This window comes from Rattus norvegicus, chromosome 1 (assembly GCF_036323735.1).
Source record: "Rattus norvegicus strain BN/NHsdMcwi chromosome 1, GRCr8, whole genome shotgun sequence".
Lineage (NCBI taxonomy): Eukaryota > Metazoa > Chordata > Mammalia > Rodentia > Muridae > Rattus > Rattus norvegicus.
Window position 1 is genome coordinate 195,379,306 of NC_086019.1, and position 18,744 is coordinate 195,398,049.

An 18,744-nucleotide genomic window follows, 5' to 3' on the forward strand; every position below is an offset into this window, starting at 1 on the left:
GTATAAGAAATCAAAGTTAGCATGCATCATTCCTCTATGACCTTTGCTTCAGTTCCTGCCTCCAAGTTTCTGCACTGCTTGAGTTCCCGCTCTGACTTCCCCCACTAACAGACGATAAGCTTTAAGGTAAAATAAACTCTGTCTGCCCCTAGTTACTTTGAACCATGGTATTTATTGAAGTAATAGGAATCAAACTAGAACAGGCCCGTGGAGGAAATCAGACCGGAATGAAAGCAGTGATATCCAAGACAAAATGTGTTGAATGTTGTAAAATGCATACTCTTCATGAGCACTACGGGAGTTAGAAGGTTGATTGGGTAAGTGTAAGTAGCTAGAGACTAATGGGGAATTTCGAGAGGAGAGAGGTGGGTAGGATGTGGGCATTGAGGCAAAAGCAGGACTCTAGAGGCCTCTTACATTGGGATTGGCCATTTGCTACAAGGAAAATGATACCTTAGGTAGGATCTAGGCTCCTGGTAGCTTCTCTTCGATGATGGCCTAGAGGCTTCTATCTGCCTGGCCAGGTGCCAGCACAATGTTTACCATGTCTCTTCTCCGACATCAACTTCCAGTTGATCTAATGGAATGTATCTAATAGGCCAAATCACTCTTGCTCCCCAGAACAAACATGCAAGATGCCAAGGCAAATGCATTTCTGTGCCCTGCTTCAGATGCCTGCCAATTCGAGCTGGAGAAGAGCATCGAGTTGCCAGGCCACTCCCACTAGGATCCTACAAAGACTATAAAGCTGGAACCTGAGGTTAGCCAGTAGCTGGAAACCCTCCCAACATGAGCTGCCACGCCCGCCTACTTTGGCTGCTGTTCTTCCACACTGCGATTCTACCTGAAGCAGGTACACAGCTAATGCCTTGTGACAGGTTGGAGAGAGAAAGTGTTGTTTTGTCTCTTGTCCTCTGATGCACCAGCTTAAAATTAAGTCAACACAAAGGGAGCAATTACTCTGTTTCACATTATCTGACGTCTGTTGACTGCTACTGAGATCAACCACACATCACTTTGATCTGGTTCATGAGCTTTGACTCAAAGGTTTTAGGAAAGATTTGGTTTTCTGTGAGCAAAGCATCAGTCAATCTATTATTTTCATGGACTGTGGCTCTGTTGGTAGGCTTCTGGAGGGAAATAAAGAAGGGCTATTGGCCAAGATGAGCCAACAAGGGACTGCGATGTGTTCTCTGGTTCCTGTGCTCAAGTTTTGGTGTTTAGCACTCACCCAGAGTATTGGATTATAGTTAGTATTTCTTTGCTAGTGTTGAATGGATCTGGAAAATGTCAATAAAACATCCTGACTTAAAGTATTTGCTATGACCCAAAATTACCTAGACTTGACTTGTAAAGATTTCTACTCTGAAAAAATCTGTACTTTATAAACCAGATTGAGTCCTTAGGTATTCTTGGTTTTAATGTGCATTCTCTCCTGGTCTGCTTAGGGAAGTCTTAATTTCATTCGAGACTAATTTGAAACATTTACATAATCGTGATTATTTTTATCATTGTTCAGTGGCTTTGGGGGAAAATGTTAAAGTCTTTTATTGCTTAATTTTCTTACTTGAGTATAGCTGAGAAAGTAAACAAATGAGTATTTGAAAATATTCATAATTTCATAATGAATTCATAAATTTAAGACAAATAACTTAATTATAGATAATTGTATGCATATATTCATGCAATATTCCCAGTGTTTAAAAAGCAGTACTGGATATACTGGAGCATCAGGAACAATGTAATGATTCTTGGGTGCTTTATGCTTTCTTTTGAATCTACATGTCCTATGCTCCTTGAGCCTGGGAATACAGGTTAGAGACACAATAATCTAGGGGTGGTTCTCAACCTGTGGGTCTTGACCCTTGACCCTTTGGTGGTCAAACAACTCTTTCTCAAGGATCACCTAAGGCCATCAAAACCACAGATGTTTACATCATGATTCATAACTAGCAAAATTATAGCAATGAAAATAATTTCATGGTTGGGGTCACCACAACTTGAGGAACTCTATTAAAGGGCCGCAGCATGAGGAAGGTTAAGAACCACCGCTCTGGAGCCTTCAAGACCTATGAGCACTTTCTAGTCCTTGGAACTTGAAACAAGTTTTGATGCTGCTGTGCCCTCCCTTACAAAGGAACTCAACATGAGCTTATTAAGTAGATTAATGAAGTGTTAGCAAAAGACTTTGAAGGGTCCCTCAGCCACAGACGTGCTCAGTCAGTCTGATTGCTCCTATGGATGCTGCGAACTACAAATTGTACATCTTAAATGAAGAGGTAAAATTATTGAATCTCAGATTCCTTTAGCCATAGCGTCTCCATTTTCCAAGTTCCCCTAAGAAATTGGGACAGCCCCCCCCCTTTCAATATTTCAGTAGCTCTTCCCTTTCTTTTTTCTTTCATTGTATATATGTGTCTCTGTGTGGGTGCCTGCAGTCCCCCAGAAGCTAGAAGAGAAGTAAGATTCCCCCAGGAGTTAGAATTACAGGGAGCTGTGAGCAGCTCAGCACATGTGCCAGGAGCTGAACACCCGTCTTCAGCAGGAGTGTACTCTTAACCTCTGAGTTACCTGCCCAGCTCCTCAGTAGTAATTCCCAAGTAATAGATTCAACTTTCCAAAGAGAACAAAAAGGGAACTTGTCTTTCTTTCCCCATGGATAGAAAGCTGTGTAAGTAAACACTGGGGACCTATGAGCTCTACCAATGCTATGCGCAATGTAGGAGTTCCCTGGCACATCAGAACATTTGGAATGTTCTGTGAGGATTCAGAGCTCTAGCCAATCATTCTAGCTCCACTGTGGCAAAAGCTGATGTTGAGGTTGATCGCATGCAAAGTAACAGTGCCAGCTTTAGGGATGCCAACCAAAGCCTGGGTGATCATGACTCCTGGCCTAGTCCAGGAGGTGCCCCGGTGAGATCTGCTCCTAGGCACAGCTGGGGCTGCTTTTGGAAAAGCTCCCGGAGTGTGACCAGGCCTGTTTGGAATCAAGTGTAGAAAGGATTTAGCATGGATACAGGGGTGGGAAATAGAAAGATCTCAGTCTAGGACAAGTGCAACAATTTCTTAGAGCTTCAGGGTGGGGCTTGGAGTGGCTCTCTTAAGAATGTATTCTGGAAGCTCCCTTATATATCATGGAACAGTAGAATGGGCTCCCCAGACAACTGTGGTCCTGGTCCTAACTTCCCCTGAACCCCACCTCTCATCTTACTGAAACTCTATAATCTGGTCACAGCTCTCCTCTCTGCCTGACCTCTGACCTCCTGCTCAGAGTGCTAGAGTGAACACGTTCTCATGTTCAGCAGAACACATTGTGCTGTGGCCCCATGGTGCAGCAAAGCTCCCGGCACCACTGAGGCTCACTTAGTTCTTGGATAAAAGGAATGAAAATCAATGAGCAAGAACGTCATTCCCTGGGTCCCTCTGCCCACAAGCTCCTCTAGAACCAAAATTAAGAGGATTATATTTTTTTCTTTCACCCTTGTTCTGAAATACAAGGATATCTAAACAGCTCAGCAAATCTGGTAGACACTTCAGGCAAGTCTCAGTTATCAATAGGGCTGTTTTCCCCAGCTCTGGTGCCTCCTTTATCTCGGTACACTTACAACCTTTCTGCCCCTGCCCATGCTCTTGCCACACCTCTCCCCTGAAATGTTTATGTCATTCTACAGCTTTCAGCAGGAGGGGGTGCTGGGGGGTTTGAACTTCCAGGAGCCAAGGATTAGTGACAGGATATGGTGCAATAGGCTTTGCCAGGCTCCTGGTAATTGCACAAGAGCCTAACAGACAATGGGACCAGTGTGACCTTCCAAGAACAACCACCCAGGGAGGTAGTGCAGCTCCCTGAAGGTCACTTACCAAAAGGAAGGATTTGTGGGACTTGTAGACGACTGGAGCCTTGGCTATTACTGGGGAAGTTCACAGGAAAGATGCAAAGGGCAACTTGGTGACCTCCTAAGAAGCCTGTTGGAGATACAGTGTAGGCCAGTTCTGACACAGGGGGAAATCTCTGCTATAGGGCTCAGGTGATATCTAATAACATTCCTAGCTTTTGAGTGGATGGAAGCTAGTAGTCTGCTAAGACTATTTTCCAGGAGTCATCTGATATTCAAAAAGGGTGTTGGGTCAAATGCATAAGGTTGGTGATAAATGGCTGTTGAGGGGGATTAAAAATAGCTCAAAATGATTTTGATTTTGAATTTCAATCTTCTGACTCTTCAGCTATGAAGTTCTAGCCAGTTTTGTCTACTCGTCAACACAAGTGCCCTTAGTTTTCTGGAAGCTTCGTTTCACAACTGTCCTACTTAAATAGGGAAACAGTCTCTACAAATCCCGTTGTGATTAACTGACACTTCTTCCACCTGTGCTGCTGAAGGATGCTGGCCCTGCTGTCCCATGGACCTCCGGTTAAATGCTAAGCAAATGTCACACTGCCCTGATGAATGCAACAAGAATCTGAGATACAGATGCTCACAGTTATATTATCCAAGACACATGCATATACTCACAATACAGTTAGGATCACTATTGCTGTGATGAAACGCCATGACCAAAAGAAACTTGGGGAGGAAAGGGTTTATTTCACCTTAGAGTTCCACATCACAGTTTACCATTGAAGGAAGTCAGGGCATGAACTCAAACAGGGCAGGAACCCGGAGGCAAGAGGCCATGCAGAAATCATGGAGGTGTGCTACTCACTGGTTTGCTCCTCAGGACTTGCTCAGTCTGCTTTCTTATAGAATGCAAAACCTTTATTTCCTGAGCACATGGCACCAGTCTGGTTAGTGTCTGTGAGCTCAGCCATTGGTTCTTCCTGTGGCCTGTCTCGTCTCAGACTGGCTCCTCTAACTGCCTCCCCCGCAATGGTTCAGTCTGCTTCCTGACATGTGGCAATCATTTCTAATCATATAACCCATCCAGGTCTCCAGACTTTCCTGTGTTGAACACCCAAGCACAGGCTCGGTCCTGTGGCTGCACTCTGAGTATCTGTTGTCTTCTCCTCTTAGTTGGCCAATCGAATCACTGTCACTGGACAACTCATTCCCACACCTCATTCTCCTCACCCTTTGCCACCATGGCTTCAGGATGTTTCCTCCTCCCTGCCTCTAGCCTCCCCCACCTTGATGTTCAACCTGTTCCTCCAACACATCTGGCTTCACACTCAACATGGTTTCCAACCTGCCTCCACTTACCTTACAGTTCTACTCAGCATTCCACTGATCACACTGTATACTTTCAGCAAGCAGACTGTCCATCCCACTTCACAGCCCTAGGAAATGTATTTAAAGAATATGATTAAAGGGGTTGGGGATTTAGCTCAGTGGTAGAGCACTTGCCTAGCAAGGGCAAGGCCCTGGGTTCGGTCCCCAGCTCCGAAAAAAAAAAAGAGTATGATTAAATATTACCAGGGACAAAGTTGTCCTCTTTCCCCATTCTCATGCATACAAACATCCTAACTGAGATCCCAGGATTGGTAGTGAACAAGGGGAAAGTGAGGTCCATTTTACAGGCATGAATAGCTGCATTGGAAGCTGCCTCCTTTGTTTGGAAGCTTCCTGGGCATTTCTTCCATGTCCCATAGACCACTGGGTCACTGATTATCCCAGGAAACCAAAGATGTCTGCACAGCTAGTATCCCCGGGAGCTTGGCGTTCAGCTTTCCTGTCTCAGGGAGTGTGTCAAAGAGCACCTGTTTCACTTGGGTTAAATTCTACCACCTCAATCAGTGTGCCAACTTGCATCTAGAACCACACCACTGACTTAGAGTTGGCTTTGTCTGAATGGCCATGTTTAGATGTGCAAACTTTAATAGTTCAAGAGAAGGACTAAAGGTGGACAAGATGAGGCGACCAATCTTCTTCTGAGAAGAAGACCAATCTACCAATAAGACAGGAGCTGGGAAGGAGCTTTGGTCTAATTACAGAGGGGTCTTGAATTCAGGCTAAGAACTTTGATCTTTATCTGGTAGATAATCAGGACCTAGTATAGTTATCAAAATTATGCTAATGTCGTTTTTTGGGGAGGGGAGATGAGTAGGCAGGTGACATGGATTAGAATGGAAGAGAAATTAAATTAGAGAAAGTGAAAGAATGACAACACACACATATGTACACACATGCATGCATGCATACACACATGCACACACATGTATGCACACGAGTAAACACACTCCTCCTTACTCTGGATGGCCATGTTTTTATACAACATCAGTAGAGATTTTTTCTTCTTTTCTTTCTTCCTCTGTCCTTCCCTCCCTCCCTTTCTTCCTTCCCATGACCACCTACAATCCAGGTCCCCTTGCTGGGCCTAATCAGCACACACTAGATGGTTTCTAATGAGATGATGAGTATATAACTCTTTCAAAATGTTGAATCTGGATTTGGTGGCACACTCTTTCAATCCCAGCCGTTAGGAGGCAGATCACTGTGATTTCAAGACCAGTCTTGAAATCATAGACAGGTCAGCCAGGGCTACATAGTGAGACCTTGTCTCAAAAGAGAGTTAAGGCTTAATACATACACAAAGATTTAATATTATTAATGAAAATTAATTGGTGCCAGGCATGATGGCGTACACCTGTAGTTTTATCCTGCAGGAGGCTGAGGCAGGAGGATATTGAGTCAGAGGCTGTTCTGAAGATACATAGTAAGACACTGTCTCAGTGGGGGTGGGAAAGACTGGGTAAGAGGAAAATAGAAGACTTGACCTGATGTAGCAGGATGTGGGGTCTGGGAGAAGAAGAGGAGTCCAGGACAAGCCATGGGTCGTGGACAAGACGAAGAGGGTGCTAGGGAGGCCAGGTGCTCCAGAACCAAACAGGGGCCTCCTGACAGCCACGGGTCTGGGGTTGTCAGCAGTGGGTGGGTCTGTGGTTGCCTCCCGACAGCTGCGGGTATGGGAAAGCAACTCTGTGTCCTAAGTTTCTAATCTGTGAAATGGAGATGATAGTAGAGCGTCTCCCTAAGTCAGCTAAGACTAGGGAATAGACAGTGCTTAGATTCGCAGGGGCGTACCATGAGCATTGAATAAAGGCCAGCAGTCCCAACTCTGGACTCCCAGGAGCCTTCGAGAGCTCTGCAGTCTCTTCCTGCTGCCTAACTCTGCTCAGTGGGCTGTACGATACCTCATCTGATTCCTCATCTGTGACGAGAACAGAGTGACTGGGTCACTTGAACAGTTCCAGGGCATTACCAATGTCAGAGCACAGCGGGCACACCTAACAGACAGCTGGCAATTAACTGGTCTATTGGAAAAGTACTCTGACCCAGCAGCACCATGGGACTGCGTTCTTGGTTATCTACTGAGCAGGAAGTTACCTTTCAATGGCTAAAACAGAGATAGGGACTGAGTGACAGATTCACCAGGGGAGTGGCTGTGGGGGACAGTCTTGGCTCGCAAGTAATGATGTTAGAGAAAAGTTATTCCTTTTGTCCAGGAAGAGCCACAAAGTAGTTTAAAACAAAACAAAACAATTCTGAAATATTTATTCTGAGTAGAAGCCAAATACCTTCTTATTAACCAAAATCTGCCTTAAAAAGGAAAAAACCAGGGCCAGAATTTTAATCCCAGTGCTTGAGAGGCAGAGGCAGGCAGATTTTTATGAATTTAAGTCAGTCTTGTCTGCAAAAGGCCAGTCATGGCTACATAGAGTCACATCACCATACAGAAGAAAGAAAGAAACTAAAAAACAATTTAGAATTAAAAAGAATGACCACAAAGATCTTCCCAAATGAAAAGGGATAATGAAAATTCTCTAAGAATAGATTTTTAAAGAAAGAAAAACATGTTTTAAAAAGACAGTCCAAGAAATGTTAGGAACATAGAATCAACCAAGAGCATAGTAGAATTTCTGTATAAACTGTCACTTCCTTAAAGAAAATACAACATCAACTACAGACAATTAGAGAATCATAACAAAGCGACCCATTGTCAAAATAACTGGAATGAACACAGAAATGACAGAAAGGAGAATTTTAAAACCAAGCATACTCCGAAGCAGAAGCTTAAGGAAAATGGATTCCAGAGCACCTGGTCCTTTCCCGTTGGCACCCCTACTTTGGGAAGTGCAAATTTAGATTCCTATGCCTTGCTCTGCTATGCCTGGGGATTGGTGGGTTTGGAGCAAGACCCAGGAGTTTTTCATGAGGCCTGGGTTAGCTGTGTTCAGGGTCCCTGCAAGGCTCTGACATGGCTGGTGTGTCTCAGCTTGTTACAGGAGGGACATCAGAGGGTCCGGAGCAAGGCTGGGGAAGGAACGGCCTAAGAGAAGCCCCATCCAAGGCATATCTGAGGAACCTCAACAAGGTAAGTCCTAGGCAGACAATATACATGGCCTGCAGGAAAGGGAGGAGGGGGAAGAGACATTGATGTAGAAAGCTACCAAAGCCCCTTTCCCACTGGGGGATAGACAGTCCACACTCAGTAGAATGAGTCTCTCATCCTCAGACATAAACAAACCCCAGTATTCATTGTGTCTAACATGACAGAGACACTGTCAGAGCTCTCTCTGCCTTCTTGGTTCTTACCCATTATTCATGAAGAGTGTTCTTAAATGACAACCACTCAAGAACTTGTAGAACATGCAAAGTCTTGGGCTTTACCCTTAGACATGGGTGTACCCCAGAAACCTCCATATTTAACAAGCTTTCTCAGAGATGGGAACAGGGCCTATCCAAGGCCATACTTTGAAACCCTGCTCTCTGATGACTGGAAAGACTAGAGCTACCAAGAAAGCATCCTTCCCTTTCCCTCCCCTGTCACAGCTTTCCCTTCAGCAGTTTTGGGAATGTGTAACAGTCCTCATCTAACTTTTGGTTCACAAAATGGAGCTAATAAAAGTTGTTCCCGGGTATCCCCCTGTGCCAGGCACTGTACCTGTGTTTGGCTCACTATCACCCTTTAAGGTGCGCACTGTTTTATTTTGCAGATGAGGAAAACAGAATCTAAGTGGCCCCACATACAGATTGCATAGCTAGTGTTTGGCCCAGCCTAGCCCCATCTTTGGTTGTTTTCTATCCACTGTCCTAGCAAAGCGTGTGCCCCTGAAAACACTGGGTGAGCCAGTAGGCTGCTGCCCAGCAAAGTGCTGTCAGGTCAAACTGGAAGTGCCAGGTGTCAGCAGAGGGCAGCCCTGTCAGGTGCAGAATGCACTCTACACATGCACTCTCCAAGCAGTTGCCTTTCCCCAGCAACATGGGGCACAGTGAAAATGACTCAGGAACCCAAATCCTTACGCTGAAATATTAAGCAACCAGTTTAGATGGTTTCTGTCTTCTTAGATAATGTCCTTGCTGCAGTTGGGACACAGAATGAAAAGAACAAAACAAAGCCCTGTGGCTTTCCCATCGCAGAAGGATCTAAACTTGTTTAAGGCTAGTTCTATCCCAAATGAAGACTTTAGCCAGACCTATGGGGTCCCTTTCTGGTCCTCATTAGCTAATTCCCTGACAGCAGGAAGCTGCTGCTGCCTTCACCCTTCCTCCCTGGTATAATGGGACAGTAGTATCCTATATGGTATCTGGGAGCCTTAGAAAGATGTCCACATAAAGTAGCACTTCTCAACTGGTGGGTCATGATCTCCACAGGGGTCATATATCATATATCCTGCATATCAAATATCTGCATTACAATTTATTCCAGTAGAAAAATAACAGTTGTGAGGTAGCAACGAAATGAGTTTATGATTTGGGGTCACCACAAAACAAGGAACTGTATTAAAGGGTCACAGCGTTAGGAGGATGGAGAACCACTGTAAAGGGTTCGACCAAGTGCTGGGAACACAGGTGGGACTTCTGGGAAGATGGTGGGGAAGTGACTCTGTTCACCAACACTCAGGTGGGGGTGGGGAACCTTTCTTCCAAAGACTGGCTTCCTGTGCAGCTTGTGGAAGGTTCTAGCAGGTGTTCTGGCCGAGTGGAGGTGTATTTTGAAGGTGTGTGGGGCACAGTGTGCGACGATCTGTGGGACGAGAAGGAAGCACAGGTCGTGTGCCAGCAGCTGGGCTGCGGGGAAGCCGTGTCCACCCTGGGAGAGGCCTACTTTGGCCAGGGCTCTGGCTCCATTCTTCTGGATGACGTGCAGTGTTCTGGGACGGAGTTCTCCCTGGGGCAGTGCTCCCATGCTGGCTGGTTCGTCCACAACTGTGGGCATGAGGAAGACATTGGTGTCATCTGCTCCGGTAAATTATTTTCCATTTTCCCCAAAAGTTGATTTTTTACATTATCCAATCATTATCCCCTTTCCCTGACCCAAAGAAAGCTTTTGTAACACACTGTTGTGTGGGATCAAAAGCCCTGTCTGCTCATGGTCCTGGGCACCTTCAGAACGACGCTTGTGTGGAGCCTCTCCCTCATGGGGTTTGGGAAGCAGCTGGATGTGGGCCCCTAATTCTACTCCAGTCCAACTGGATCCACTTAGGAGGCCAACCGTAACATGAGTAAGAGGACAGACTAGAAATGAAAACATTCAGACCCACTTCAGGGTTATGGGCTTTTTGTGGGTCCCAGTGTGAGAGAGACACCAGAGCGCCAAAGGAGATCTTCAAATTGTGGTCCCTGAGGGATTACAGGAAGGCACCCCTGGGTAACCTTCTACTGGTCCTCTTCCCACACTCATCTCTGTGCTTGCTGGGGCCTTGCATATCTTTTAACTTTTCTCTAATTAAATGGGAGTGATCATTGTGACGGTAATCATTGCAACCCACTCCCCTGCCTTATGTCCTGAGAGCCAGGCTGCCAATAACATGATCTCCAAAATTCTGCTTTTGGGGAAATAAAGCTCTTGGAGACAGAGTAGATCTGCCCCCACAGAACCAACTGTGCATGATAGAGCAAGACGCAGTTGGGTAAAAGCGAGAAGAAAGGCCCTATCCTTGCTCACCAGCCGCTATCTGATGAGCCGGAGACCCCTTCCCAGTTCTCCTCTGCTCATATTTCACAAGATTCAACCTTCCTGGAAGCAGGAGTTTGGGCTCCATCAACTGGCCAGGGGTTAAACACTCCCTTAACAAGCATTTTCTGTGGAAGGCTTGGTCCATTTAGCAGTGAACATGTTTCTGGCCCCGTAGGATGGACCGATGGCCTTCTGCTCCTTAGAGAAGCGGCATGCCATCCTTGGTGATTGTAGAGGTCATGAGCCCTACCCTGATCAGGGTCTTCCCCCTGAAGGGAGTTTAGAGAAGTCCTGGTCTGTGAAACTGCCATTCCCAAGGCTTCTCTCTAGCCTTCGGGAGGAAGATAGCCTTAGTTTATCTGATTATTCTTATTCCGAGGCTTGCTTTAAGGTTGAACCATGCTACTGCTACATGCTTTTGAAAGCACTTCCTGTGAGCCCTGGGAGCTACTATGGGGGGAAGAATTCACATTGGGCAGCCTGGGTGGGTAGAAGGAGGTCTATGCTGCTCTCTGAGGCTGCTCATACTTGGACCAGATACCTTTGGGGTGGGGAGGGGTACTGAGAACAATCTAGTTAGCAAATTAGCATAAGCATAAACCTTGCTTTGGTGGACTTTAAAGCCCTTCTCAAGTGCATCTTTCTGTGGCTGTTCTCGGCTGGAGGTGATTTTGTGCCTTAGGAAGCATTTGGAAATTTTGTTTGTCACACTGGAGAATGCCCCTGGAGTGTGTGGTAGCATCCAGGGATATAGTTAAGCCTCCCACAATGCACAGGATGGCTCTCTCTTTCTTTTTTTTTTTTTAAAGATTTATTCATTTATTATATATAAGTACACTGTTGCTGTCTTCAGATACACCAGAAGAGGGCATCGGATCTCTTTACAGATGGTTGTGAGCCACCATGTGGTTGCTGGGAATTGAACTCATGACCTCTGGAAGAGCAGTCGGGTGCTCTTAACCGCTGAGCCATCTCTCCAGCCCTGGCTCTCTCTTTCAAAGAATGTTCTAACACAAGGTAGCAATAGTGCAGAAGGTTTAGAATCAAGCATATGAAGGTGGAGACAAGACTTCAGTAAGTATTATAAATTAATAATGCAGTCAGAGTTGATTAATAGTTACTTGCAAAGCGATCGAAATTGTCTACAACTCCTTATCCAAGTGTGAGCCTGGGCCCAGCGCTTCCCCACAGTTTTATCTGATTGTCTTTCCTATTGATTAAACTTGATTAAGTTTGCCCTGTAATTTTTTGTAAATATGCTATGTTGATGGATTTGCTGAATTAGAATTTGAATCATAGCATGCCTTGCATTCTAAGGCCCAGGGTAACAAGTCTCTGACTGGTTTTGCCTGAGAGACGGCCTCAAAGCCTACATCCCATCTGCTCACGTGACTCTGCAATTCTCCACTTCCTACTCCATCCTTACCACTAGGAGGGTTTGTTTTATTTTTCTTGTTTTAAAAAATTAAGAAACCAAAATTAAAGGACAAATCAAGGTCAAGATGAATACCTTCTTGACCAAGGTCAGCCAGCATATATGTGGACCTGAGGCATCCATACCTAAAGCCCCATGTCATCACCAAATCTGACCACAGTTTGGAGAAGATGCCATGAGCCTTAGGAAAATCTGTAAGCATTCACAGTTGTCTGTGTTGCTCTGCTAGGTGTCTCATTCATGCCATCTGCTTGGCCTCCCCAAAACACACACACACACACACACACACACACACACACACACACACCATACTCTGCAACCTGACAAGATCCCCAAGTACAGGGAGAACCCCAGCTGAGTTGTTCTGGTTTCTCAAAAGACTTCACCATCAGAACCCACTTCTCCCCTTCCAACTCTGTAAGTGCCCACATCTCCTGATACAGACAGACAAAGGATGCTAACTGGGAAAATGAGCGGTTGACTTGTCAGTGAGAGAACAAATGCCAGTTAGCTCATCAGTAGCCTTACTTCCCAAATGGCACAGCCAAGGGCTGCCTGCCCTAAGCAGACACTCTGAAATCTCATTCTTTCTACAAATCTAAAAGATACCAAAGTTCATACTAAAGTATGAAACCGTACTTGAAATAGCCAGCACCCACTAGCATAAACCCCTTAAGAAACTGTACGTGGTTGGCCCATGGCCATTCCAGCTCCAATCTCAAGCTGAGAAGCTTGGCAAACCAACCCTCATTGAAAGACATGAGCACAATTCACACTAACATGTGAACAAAGACAGATGAGCTATCCTTCCCAGATAGCCTGGGCCTTTCTGAACTAGCCCCGTGTAATCAATTCTAAGCTGAGCATCCCACTGGACACATAGTACCTGGGCAACAGCAAGGCAAGACATTGCAGATTTTTCCCTCTCCCATAGACTCACCTTGCATTATACCTTCTCTTCCTCATAGAATCTGAAAACATTCTCATAGAAAATGAAACTTCAAGAGATTTTGGTAAGAGCAAAGACCTTGGCACATCTTTAATAGGGCACCCACAAGCTCCCCCAGTCATTTGATTGCTTTCACTACCATGACCCATGTGGGAGGCTGGGGAGGGCAGAAGATGAACAATGGATTTCATCAGAAATACCTGGCAAAAGGAAGAAAATGAAAAGGTGAATTCCTTGGCTTTAACCATGTAGGTACTATGTCATCCCAAACTGCTTTGTTCTGTTGCCCAAACATATTTCAGAGAATTTTAGAGGAGAAATGCATCTGGGTTGGCAGATTATAAATCACAGATGCAAATGAATTATATTGACTAAGGAGAGTTTTAACTTGAGACAAAAGGGCAGAGAGAGGAGTCCCAGGACAGCATGCTTAACAACTGAGTCTCTTGATGTGCTCCTTGGGGACCCCACAGGAGTGGTCTTTTAGAAGCTTCCGACTCTGCTGCCTTCTGGAAGGCAGTGTATTTGTGCACATAATTTGACTTGTCTGACTCTGAGAAGCCTGAACTTGTCAATTTTCACTTTTCCCCGACCAGATCCTACTCAACACACTCTCTTCGCCTTCACACAGCCATGCTGTCAGCTAATGTCCACTCTGTGGGATGCCACACATATAGTACACTTGGGTGGGCTCTTTGCGTGGAAATGACTTCTCTTTATTTACCTTGCTCTTAGATGCTGACCTCTTAACACCATTTCCTGGTGGTGAGTTAAGGTTTCCTAGCTCCTTGTGTGATGTGATTTGGTGGGTATCATATTTCTAACTAGTGGGTGAATCTTACTGGACAGAATGACTTCACCAGAGAATCCCTGCCTTTTTCACCCCACTTTGTATTGATTGGCTTACTGAGTTGAAGGAAGTTCTACCCTCTTTCCATGTGTTCTTGGTCCAAATAACTCCTTCCTACTCCTCTCTTGAGTCCTTTGTCGTTTAGAAGAGACATCCTTGTCTCTACCACCCATTACCCACTCTCAACTCATTACCAATAGTCGCCTTTGTTCCTTGGGCACTTGGCATGCTCGCAGAACTCCATTTAACTCTACGTTAAAATGACTCACTTTAGAGCAATGCAGGTATGGCCAGTGAGACCTGCCTTAAGGATTGAATGTAAAAAAGCTCTTCCTGTCAATCCTCACTCACCCAGGATGAGGCAGAATTCATCTTTGCTGCTAGACTCTGACCTCTGTGACAAGAAAGATCAGGTCTATCCTGCTAATGACAGGAACCCCTGTGCTATCCTATCTACTCAGATGTATGAATGCTGTATTTAGGCTAGATCCTAGGAGAGCCAAGTAGAGTAGCTCCTATCCAGCAATACTTTTGTACCTTTAAGACTGGCCACAGTTGCAGCTCACGAATGGGTCAGGACGATGCTCCGGGCGCGTAGAAGTTTACTACCATGGCCAGTGGGGCAGGGTTTGCGATGACCAGTGGGACCTACGTGAAGCCGACGTGGTGTGCCGACAGCTCAACTGTGGGGATGCTCTTGAAGCCCCAGTCCAGGCACGATTTGGTGATGGTCCAGGGGAGTTTCTGCTGGATGAGATGGACTGCACTGGGACAGAGAGTTTTTTAGGGCAGTGTCCTCATGCTGGCTGGCACCTACATAACTGTGGTTCTGGAGAAGATGCTAGTGTCATCTGTGAAGGTAAGGGCCACCTCTCCCATCAACAGTGCATATCTTGTGATCAAGACTGCACCTACAACACTGCCTCTGGCACCTTGATCTCCACAGCTGCAATCAGAAATTGACCCTGTTGCTTCGGTACGCCAGATGTGAAGAGACTCGGGCAATTTAAGCACTCAGGGCCTGAGCTCAAGATTTTTGAACACTGGAGGTTGAAATGAATTTTATATAGAAAACATAGTGGCAGACATGGGCAGATCCATCATAAGGGTTTCAAGACATCTCATAAAGAGACATCCTCTCAATATTTTGGGAACAAATTCGATCAGATTGCCATTAGTTCTTTATTCCAACAGCCACTGACATCTCAACCCCTTCTCCCTACAGGAAATGGTGAAGAGCTGGTGGCAAGGCCTCAAGGTAGGAGGCATTTTCATGGGAAGCTCTTCTAATCGACCTCATTTGACTCCAACTCCTTAACACTTGCTCAGCTGAATTTGGAGAATGTGTGGTATACTCCACACTTAGTCACCCCTCTGTCAGGACTTAGGTAGTGGAGGGTTTAGGTCCCATTTCTGTCACTTCATTAGTGGCAGTGACCATAATAGGTCATTTATGTCCTTTTTAAAGAGGAGGCAAAACAACTGCCTCCTGGTACTCCATCTGGGTTGAAGGTCACAGACTTGGGATGATGATAAGTACAAACACTGAAGTGTGTGACAGTTCTGGGAGACAGCTTTACCTCAGAGTCACGTCTTGTTTGAGTTTCAAGTTCAGAGGCCAGAACCCCTTTTGGAACACACAAGTTTCACTAGACAGATGGTGTCATGGTATTAACTAAACACCTGGAGACAATATGCCAAACCAGCCTCAGGTAATCACGAATTCTGTCTGTTTCCACATAAAATTCCTCTTGAAAAAAAAATCAAGTTCTGGAGCTGGGTGATGGTTCAGTTGGTAAAAATTCCTCCTGCACAAGGATGAAGACCTAGAATGACTTATTTAATTTCCACAAGAAACCTACCTATGAGCTAGGTGCTTTTTAAAAATATTTTTTATTTTTAAATTTTATTTCTCTTGGATAGTTTCTGTATTTATATTTCAAATGTTATCCCCTTCCCCCCGTACCCCATCCCCTCCCCCTGCTTCTGTGAGGATGCTTCCACTCCCACCTACCCACTCCCACCTGGCATTCCCCTACATTAGGGAAATGAACCTTCACAGGACCAAGGACTTTTCCTCCTATTTTTTCTCCATCTTTATTAAATTGTGTATTTCTTATTTACATTTCAATTGTTATTCCCTTTCCCAGTTTGCTGGACAATGCCATCCTCTGCTACACATGTGGCTGGAGTCATGAGTCCCTCCATGTGTACTCATTGGTTGGTGGTTTAGCCCCTGGGGGCACTGGTGGGATCTGGTTGGTTGGTACTGTTGTTCTTACTATGCTGTTGCAAACCCCTTCAGCTCCTTCAGTCTTTAACTCCTCCATTGGGGTTCCTTTGTTTAGTCCATTGGGTAGCTGCAAGCCTTCTCATCTGTATCAGTAGGGCACTGGCAGAGCCTCTCAGGGGACACCCATATCTGGCTCCTGTCAGCAAGCACTTTTTGGCATCAGCAATAGTGACTGGGTTTGGTAGCTGCATATGGGATGAATCCCCCAGGTGGAGCAGTCTCTAGGTGACCTTTTCTTCAGTCCCTGCTCAACTCTTTGTCCCTATATTCCCTCCCGTGACTATTTTGATCTCCATTCTAAGAAAGAATGAAGCATCTACATTTTGGTCTTCCTTCTTCTTGAGCTTCATATAATCTGTGATTTTTTTTCATAGGCATTCCAAGGTGTGGGGCTAATATTCACTGATCAGTGAGTGCATACCATGTGTGTTCTTTTGTGTCTGGGTTCCTCACTCAGGATATTTTCTAGTTCAATCCATTTGCCTAAGAATTTCATGTAGTCATTGTTTTTAATAGCTGAGTAGTACTCCATTGTACAAATGCACCACATTTTCTGTATCCATTCCTCTGTTGAAGAGCATCTGGGTTCTTTCCAGCTTCTGATTATTATAAATAAGGCTGCTATGAACATAGTAGAGCATGTATCCTTGTTATATGTTGGAACATCTTTTGGGTGTATTCCCAGGAATGGTATAGTTGGATTCTCAGGTAGTACTATGTCCAATTTTCTGCGGAACCACCAGACTGATTTCCAGAATGGTTGTACCAGCTTGCAATCCCACCAACAATGGAAGAATGTTCCTCTTTCTCCACATCCTCGCCAGCATCTACTGTCACCTGAGTTTTTGATCTTAGCCATTCTGACTGGTGTGAGGTGGTATCTCAGGGTTGTTTTGATTTGCATTTCCCTGATGACTAAAGATGTTGAACATTTCTTTAGGTGCTTCTCAGCCATTTGGTATTCCTCAGTTGAGAATTCTTTGTTTAGCTCTGTATCCCATTTTTAATAGGATTATTTGATTCTCTGGAGACTAACTTCTTGAGTTCTTTGTATATGTTAGATATTAGCTCTCTATTGGATGTAGGATTAGCAAAGACCTTTTCCCAATCTGTTGCTTGCCATTTTGTCCTATTGACAGTGTCCTTTGCCTTGCAGAAGTGTTGCAATTATATGAGGTCACATTTATCAATTCTTGATCTTAGAGCATAAGCCATTGTTCAGGAAATTTTCCTCTGTGCCTGTGTTCAAGGCTCTTCCCCACTTTCTCTTCTACTAGTTTTAGTGTATCTGCTTTTTTGTGGAGGTCTTTGATCCACTTGGACTTGAGCTTTGTACAAGGAGATAAAAATGGGTAAATTTGCATTCTTCCACATGCTGACCTCCAGTTGAACCAGCATCATTTGTTAAAAATGCTGTCTTTTTTCCATTGAATGGTTTTAGCTCTTTTGTCAAAGATCAAGTGACCATATGTGTGTGGGTTCATTTCTGGGTCTTCCACTGATCTACCTGCCTGTCTCTGTACCAATACCATTCAGTTTTTATCATGATTGCTTTGTAATACAGCTGGAGGTTAGGGTTGATGATCCCCCCAGATGTTCTTTTATTGTTGAGAATAGTTTTATCTATCCTAGGTTTTTGCTTTTCCAAATGAATTTGTAAATTGTTCTTTCTAATTCTATGAATAACCGAGTTGGAATTTTGATGGGGATTGCATTAAATTTGTAGATTGCTTTTGGCAAGATGGCCATTTTTACAATATCAATCCTGCCCATCCATGAGCATGGGAGATTGTTCTGTCTTCTGAGATCCTCTTCAATTTCTTTCTTCAGAAACTTGAAGTTTTTGTCATACAGATCTTTCACTTGCTTGGTTAGAGTCACACAAAGGTATTTTGTGTTATTTGTGACTATTGTGAAGGGTTTCATTTCCTTAATTTCTTTCTCAGCCTGTTTATCCTTTGAGTAGAGGAAGGCTATTGATTTATTTGAGTTAATTTTATACCCGACACTTTGCTGAAGTTGTTTATCTGGCTTAGTAGTTTTTTAGTGGAACTTTTGGGATCATTTAAGAATACTATCATATCATGTGCAAATAGTGATATTTTGACTTCTTCTTTTCCAATTTGCATCCCTTTGACCTTCTTTTGTTGTCTGATTGCTCTGGCTAGAACTTCAAGAACTATATTGAATAAGTAGGGAGAGAGTGGGCAGCCTTGTCTAGTCCCTGATTTTAGTGGGATTATTTCAAGTTTCTCTCCATTTAGTTTGATGTTGGCTACTGGTTTGCTGTATATTGCTTTTACTATGTTTTGGTATGGGTCTTAAAT

At 44.5% G+C, this 18,744-nt stretch overlaps 1 protein-coding gene across 2 annotated transcripts in view; it reads left to right on the plus strand.

Moving 5' to 3' along the window:
- Positions 1-776: 776 nt before the first annotated feature.
- The window catches only part of Dmbt1l1 (deleted in malignant brain tumors 1 like 1), a 134,440-nt gene continuing 116,472 nt past the window's right edge, over positions 777-18,744 (plus strand). For both annotated transcript variants that reach the window (XM_063279682.1, XM_063279683.1), the window contains exons 1-3: positions 777-853; positions 8,206-8,304; positions 15,350-15,382. In XM_063279682.1, the coding sequence (XP_063135752.1) occupies positions 790-853; positions 8,206-8,304; positions 15,350-15,382 (196 nt within the window). In that variant the 5' untranslated portion in view covers positions 777-789. The remainder of the gene's footprint in view (positions 854-8,205; positions 8,305-15,349; positions 15,383-18,744) is intronic.